This window comes from Bidens hawaiensis, unplaced genomic scaffold (assembly GCF_021521415.1).
Source record: "Bidens hawaiensis isolate Kalapana, Puna unplaced genomic scaffold, B.hawaiensis_p1.1 tig00003004_1, whole genome shotgun sequence".
In the NCBI taxonomy this organism is placed as follows: domain Eukaryota; kingdom Viridiplantae; phylum Streptophyta; class Magnoliopsida; order Asterales; family Asteraceae; genus Bidens; species Bidens hawaiensis.
In genome coordinates, this window is record NW_027491161.1 from 1,564,874 (window position 1) to 1,572,165 (window position 7,292).

Sequence of the window (7,292 nt, forward strand, 5' to 3'; positions counted from 1 at the left end):
GAATAACGCCTTACCTGGCCGCCGTTGGCTCAGGATCTCGTGGCCCAGCGGATAGACTTCCACAAACCGATCCGCCGTTTGCTCCAGGATGGGCAACTCGTTCTCGTCCAGAGCACGAGTGCCCACCCGCACGGGACCGTCAGCTTCCCGCGGGTACAGGAGCGACTCCAAATCGTTCCCCTCTGAAAGAAAAGAAACAGTTAGAAGACAGACTCATATCAGCAAAAAAGACAAGACATACCATAAGGAATAGAGTTCAAACCGTATTCGAGAAGGATGGGAAACCGGGACGCATCCTTCCATACCCGGCTCATCCCCAGCATCACCATCCCGGACTCCGCAAACCGGTAAACCGGAGATTGGACCCGGGATATCTTCGCGAACCATTCCGCCTCCTGGTAGCTGGAAGCGTGAAGGCTCGGAAGCGCTTGTCCCTTCTTAAACTTCATGGCAATGGGGATGGCGCGGGCAGAAACGTAGAAGAACTCCCGCTTCCACGATCGGAGACTGCGCTCGGTCACGCAGATCTTCAAACCCTTAATACGGGTTGTCAGGGTGTACCACCCCTGGATGCACCTCCAAGTATAGAAGGTCATCAGGCGGTCCACATAGGGCTCAATGCCCAGAATCCGGCACACCCACTCGAAGTGCCGGATCTTGGCAATCGCCATCGGATGCAACTCGGTTAGGTGCACGCCGTGCCTCTCCAGGACACGGTACACAAACTTTGTCAATGGGAACCTAAGGTTCCCATAAACAAAGAATGCAGCATATACCCCGATCTTGCCACTGGGGGCATCGTACACAGTCTGGTGGGGTTCAGGAAACTCAGGCTCAAGAGACTCAAGCATGAACTTCCTGACGACATACTGGTACTGATCGACAGGTAGAGCACACTGGCACTCGCCAGCAGTACTCCTATCATCGGCTACAGCTTCAGCATCATGGGAAGACATTTTGAAGAAGAAAGCGATTTCGGGAAAATGCTTGCCTGAAAAGGGGAGTATTTGCCGGAAATCGCTAAGAAGAAGAAGAGAGAGGTGAAAGTGTGGATTACAAAGAACCCTCTCCCCCTTTATATAGTAATCGCAATTAATGCGGTGAATTTAATGCGGAGGAGAGAGAAATCGAAGGTGCAATGAAACTATGACACGTGGCAAAAAGCAAGCTGGAAACAGCTGTTGAAAGGACGGTGCCAGCATTTTTCGCGGCCACGCGCCCGAAAATCGCGCCCACGCGCCTGAAAAGCGTCTAGAATGACCATGTACTGTCACGTCACCATAACTTCCAGCACGTCCTGACACAGTCAGAAGAAACCGTCGCACGACGTTTCAGAGATTTGGACTGTTCCTATCTTTCCACCAACCCTTCGAATTTCAAAATTCAAATTTTGAAAATATTAAAAAGTAAGCGGGAAAATACCCCTTACCTTGGCAAACAAGTAACCGTAAGACGGATGCGGGTACAGTGTAAAGGCAAAACCCTTCACATACCTAGCACCCGCAGGGAATTGAAGCCAAGTAAAACCTTGGCAAACAAGTAACTGTAAGACGGATGCGGGTACAGTGTAAAGGCAAAACCCTTCACATACCTAGCACCCGCAGGGAATTGAAGCCAAGTAAATTTTGGCGAACAAGTAACTGTAAGACGGATGTGGGTACAGTGTAAAGGCAAAACCCTTCACATACCTAGCACCCGCAGGGAATTGAAGCCAAGTAAATTTTGGCGAACAAGTAACCGTAAGACGGATGCGGGTACAGTGTAAAGGCAAAACCCTTCACATACCTAGCACCCGCAGGGAATTGAAGCCAAATATTCCTCAGCAACCAAGTAACTATAAGACGGGTGCGGGTACAGTGTAAAGGCAAAACCCTTCACATACCTAGCACCCGCAGGGAATTGAAGCCAGGAATACCTTGGAAGTAAAGTAACCATAAGACGAGCGTTGGTACAGTGTTAAGGCAAAACCCTTCACATACCTAGCGCTCCGCTGGGAATTGAAACCAAGAAGGATCTTCTGGGCAATGCTTGCGGAAGCGGAAATAACATCCCCGCATAGCGGGAACGTCGAGAACTACGTTGTTTGAAGCTCCAGGATGGAATTGGTGGTTTTAACATAATTGATCACTATGTTCAAAACTACCAAAACCTCATGGAGAGTCCACACAAGTGGGACTCAACGCTCCTGACTTGCGAGGAGGTTACAGACCTACCCGCATCATACCCAAAGACCAAGCAGGAAACTCGGGAATTTCTGCAAGTGACAAGGACTTTCGCGGGAAGAATCCCCATGGAAAACCTTAAAAAACCCTTTTCAAAACCCTTTGCTTAAGTCCAAAAGTTCACCTCACTTTATTAAACACGCATGAGAAGAACATTGGACTGGGGGGACTTGAAGAGGTAGGTCCCAGCAGAGCCCAGTTGGACCCGCAAGACTCACCTTAAACAGGGACGTCTGCGCAGAAACCAACTGGATCCGCAGGACCAACCATGCTCAGAGACGTGACGTCCTTACGCGTAGTACGCAAGCTGGTCCCGCAGGAAATGCCTCCCAATGGTGAAGGACTCCGCCTGTCCCCGCAGCCTCGGATACAAGCCATTAGGGAAGGCCACCCGCGCAGCAAGGCTACACGCACAAGGCACTTAGCTCTCAATCGTTCAGTGTCACCTGAAGGAATGAGCGAAGCCGGGAACAATCCCGCACAAGGGCGGGAGGGGGAATACTCCCGCCCAAATAAGCCAGTCCGTACGATACAGGAAGATCTTCTGTACTGTACCTGACGAGGTATGGGAAAAAGATCTGACTAAAGATACGACAGCTTATAGACAACAGTATGGCGAGCAGCATGCTCCTACACTGTATGTCACTATTAGCCGCTGCCTACTCACCAACTCTTGTCATACCACGTGCGTAGCTGACAGTTGGTGGAAAAGGAATAGTATACAGCAGGCCTGGTCGCTGTCAGCCGCTACCTACCCACCAACTACCAGCAGGGCACGTGCGTAGGCTACTGTTGGTGGAACAGGAACACTGTTGCAGCCGGCCATACCTCCTTGGAAACCTACCTTCGGCTATAAATACCACAAATGGTATGACCATCTCATCTTATCTTGTATTATCTTATCATATCATATCTTATCACATTATCATCATATTATACCTGATATCTGCTCTAGCAATCTCTTAATATACTTTTATATTTAAAGAGCAATCTAGTCTGATTCTCACGCCGGAGGGTGGTCACAAGGAGGAACCCCCCCCCCCTTCTCAGTGACGAGCTCACGGTGTCTATTTTGCAGGTTATCAGAAGAACCATCTTCAAATGGTCTAACCCCTCGTGGGAAACATCTATCTAACCCCCAGGTTACCAGTAATTTGCCCGGGGTCCGGTTAGTGTTTCTTCAGTTCCAGTTTTTAGGTTGGTCATATCTAATTTGTTTCATAAAGTTGTTGTATTCAGGGTGACCCCTGCTTAGTCGTTTATTTGAACAGGATGACCAGTCAACGTGTTTAGTTAAATAAGTTGAACCGCAAATTAATTTCTTTAACCAAATATTTTAACATACCAACCCGATTAACACATCATGTCCAACTTGATTGCTACCTACATTTGGCATGTTTGGATAAATTAATGAGCTAAGGAAGCCATTTTGTGTTATACGTCTTTAACCGTGTGAGTGTGGGTAATTAGAGTCTGTTTGGTATGACGTAATAGAAAGGATGAGAGAATGAAATGGATGTGGGAATAGAATGGACAAATAAATGAAATAAATCATTACCATTCATTATCGTGTTTGGTTACCATGTTGTAATGGAATGATCATCCTTTAGTTATTATTATTATTGGTGGTGGTGGTGGTGGTGGTGGTGGTGGTGGTGGTGGTGGTAGTAGTGGTAGTAAATATTAATATAAGTTTTAATAATATGAATATTCATTTTAACTCATTTTTAAGATCTACGCATTTCAACGAGATCATTAAACGAATAAAATAGTTATAAAAATGTTGAACTACGCCTATGTGTTGTGAGTGTTGAGTCGCCAAATAATAATTCTATATTGATAATACGATAATAAGTCTAATATAATAATTGTTATATTATAATATACAAAAATAATGATAATATAATAAAATTTATAATAATAATAATAATACCTTGATAATGTAATAATAATTATAATATAATAATCATAATATATTATTATTATAATAATAATATATTATGATTTTATTATATTACATATTATTATTATTATTATTATTATTATTATTGGTTCCATTTCTTGGAAGAATGAAAAAAAAACGTATATACCTTAAAAAATGAAAATCCTATATTTGAAAGGAACTTTATTCCTTGTGAAATGATTCATTTCATTATCCCATGACAACCAAACATGGTTTTTTTCGTTCCATTGGAATGAACCATTTCATGCTACCTTAGTTTTCTAAAAATAAAAATACGGGTCATGCAAACACGATTAACACCCTAATAATAAAACATATTTTCCTAATTACTCACAATAGTGCTTTAAAGGGAAATTGGGTATTCTTTTGATTATTTACTTAGGCTATTGTGTTAACTTATTTCACTCAAAATGTTGATATATCATTGGTAATATTGAGCATATCTCCATAGGAATTATAAATACATTTTTCTTTATCCAGAACCTAGTTATAGCTTTGTTATTCATGAGATTTTTTACTGAATATGATTGATTGATTTTTCTTTATAAAATGGGATGCACCAATGTATTAGCATACTATAATCATCTGTGTTTTTAAGAGGTCAGAACTCACATTCTAAAAGCTACAAAAACTTGTTAGTAATTAACATCCTGTCGAATGGTACACTAGACAAGTTGTACTTTTACTAGTACATGAACATGATCAAGAAGCCATGTAATGTAGCTAGGGTGGTAGATAAGTAAAGAAAGGTACACTTTAATTGCCATACTTATTACCGCCATTCAAATTTACAGGTGAACACATTTACTATCCTCCAACCACCGCTCAGTACCCTTCCCTATTTTATTTACTTCTCCTGCCACCTTTTGTCAATCCCAATTTCACTTCCTCTTTCTCACAAGTCACACTGAAAACCAACAACTCATTTCAATATGATCATAATCAGGATGTTTTCTTGCTTGTTATGGCCCTTAGTACTCTATGGATTCTTGTTGAGTGCTGTTGTTCATGCACAAGATTATGACAATGATGGTGGTGATGGTGGTAATGTTTTTGGGTCACCCACGCCTGAGGCGGCCGCAGCAGCGACGAACGAGATGGTTCCAGCGATGTTCGTGTTCGGTGACTCGCTTATCGACAATGGGAATAATAATGACTTGGCTTCTTTAGCTAAAGCTAATTATTTCCCTTATGGGATTGATTTTAATGGAGGTCCAACTGGTAGATTCTCTAATGGTTACACCATGGTTGATGAAATTGGTATAGATCTTTGAATCCCACTATATATGTGTGCATGTGTGTGTGTGTGTCTGATTCTTCAAGTAAAGATCTATTAAGATGTTTGTTTATGTTTGAATGCAGCGGAATTACTGGGATTGCCTTTGTTACCAGCCTACTCCCAAGCATCAAGTTCAGCAGATCAACTGCTGCATGGTGTTAATTTTGCTTCTGCTGCCGCTGGAATTCTTGATAATACTGGTGGAAACTTTGTAAGTTTTCAAATTTCTAGTAAATTGTGTGGGCTAAACAAGAAGATGATATGTTAATGTTGCATTGTGTATAAGATTCAAGATCTGTATCATTTTAAATGTTTACAAGCTACCTTTTGTTCATAACTAATGCTAATTTCAAAAATCGAAAACTTTATATATGTCAGTATGTCACATTAATATGTGTAGCTTTTATAAATTGTTGTACAAATATATTGTAATTCACTAGTTTTCTTGTATTTGTTGTCCATTTGTAATATCATAGAAAGTGATCAGTAATATGTGATTCACGTGTGTGATGAATTTTTATAAACCTTATATGGTATCAGCCTGAAATTCTTCTTTTCTTCTTGTGTAGGTGGGTCGAATTCCGTTTAATCAACAGATAAATAACTTCAAAAATAGTTTGGATCAAATAAGAGAGGCATTGGGTGCAGCCGATCTTGGTCAAGCACTTTCTCGGTGCATTTTCTTTGTGGGAATGGGTAGCAATGACTACCTAAATAACTATCTCATGCCAAATTACCCAACTCGCAACCAATACGATGGTAACCAATACGCTGATCTCTTGTCCCAAGAATACACTAATCAGCTAAAAGTAAGTCAATAATAATTACCTTCATAAACATTTTAATATTGTATTTTTGTGATTTTGGTGATGATGTTGGTGTTGGTGTAACTTATGACATATGCTATTTGTTGAATAGCAACTTTACAATCTTGGAGCCCGGAAGTTTGTTCTAGCCGGGATCGGGCTGATGGGTTGTATACCGAGCATCTTAGCACAAAGTTCAACAGGAAGTTGCTCGGATGAAGTGAACCAACTTGTTCTACCTTTCAATGCAAACATGAAGACCATGATCAATAACCTAAGCACTAGTCTTCCTGATTCCAAATTCGTTTTCATCGATGTTCATAACATGTTCCAAGATATACTCGCAAACGCTGGATCTTATGGTACTAATACTATATGATCACATCACTAAATTAAACCATGACAAATAAATGTACCCAGTAAAATCTCACCCGTAGCTAAACTACTGGTAGGGTCAGTGAAGCGTGACATGAGGTCCAACATTTCCTCTATCGATCATGCAGCTTCCACTGCGACCCGACTCATTTTCTTCTAAACCTTTTTCTTATAAACTCTTGATTGTATTTTGGCAGGTTTTAGCATGGTGAACCGGGGGTGTTGCGGAATAGGGAGGAACAGAGGGCAGATAACATGTTTACCCTTTCAAACGCCATGCCCGAACAGGAACGAGTACGTGTTCTGGGATGCATTCCATCCAACAGCAGCAGTGAATGTGTTAATGGGAAAGAAGGCTTTCAATGGTGGTACTGATGTTGTTTATCCCATGAACATTCAGCAACTAGCAAACATTTGATGTTCACTGTTCAGCAATATGCACACTCATATCTATCCGCCTAGCTATGAAGAAATTTGTGTTTCTTTGTTGTTCTTGTTAGATGGATGACCTTTAAATGTGTTTGTATTTCTTTGTTTTCAGTTGAAGTTTTTCATCTTTTATAGACATATGGTCTTTTAAATCCCCATAATCATTAAATCGTTACACAAAATTAAGCAACCGATCATATATAGTACCCCTGAACTTT

The 7,292-nt window shown here is 41.3% G+C and overlaps 1 protein-coding gene across 1 annotated transcript; it reads left to right on the forward strand.

Annotated features, from left to right (window-relative positions):
* The first annotated feature begins 5,237 nt into the window (after window positions 1-5,237).
* On the forward strand, window positions 5,238-7,063 carry LOC143622016 (GDSL esterase/lipase At1g71691-like). Its single transcript, XM_077093273.1, has 5 exons — window positions 5,238-5,445; window positions 5,548-5,675; window positions 6,034-6,273; window positions 6,383-6,632; window positions 6,843-7,063. Exons 1-5 carry the CDS (start codon window positions 5,283-5,285, stop codon window positions 7,061-7,063), a joined length of 1,002 nt encoding a protein of 333 aa, XP_076949388.1. The 5' UTR covers window positions 5,238-5,282.
* The last annotated feature ends 229 nt before the right edge of the window (window positions 7,064-7,292 follow it).

Bases quoted from the DNA above. Each gene is read 5' to 3' on its own strand.
- LOC143622016 (XM_077093273.1), top strand. From the start codon at position 5,283: ATGGTTCCAGCGATGTTCGTGTTCGGTGACTCGCTTATCGACAATGGG. The intron at 5,676-6,033 runs GTAAGTTTTCAA...CTTCTTGTGTAG, and splicing joins ATAATACTGGTGGAAACTTT to GTGGGTCGAATTCCGTTTAA. The intron at 6,633-6,842 runs GTACTAATACTA...GTATTTTGGCAG, and splicing joins CGCAAACGCTGGATCTTATG to GTTTTAGCATGGTGAACCGG.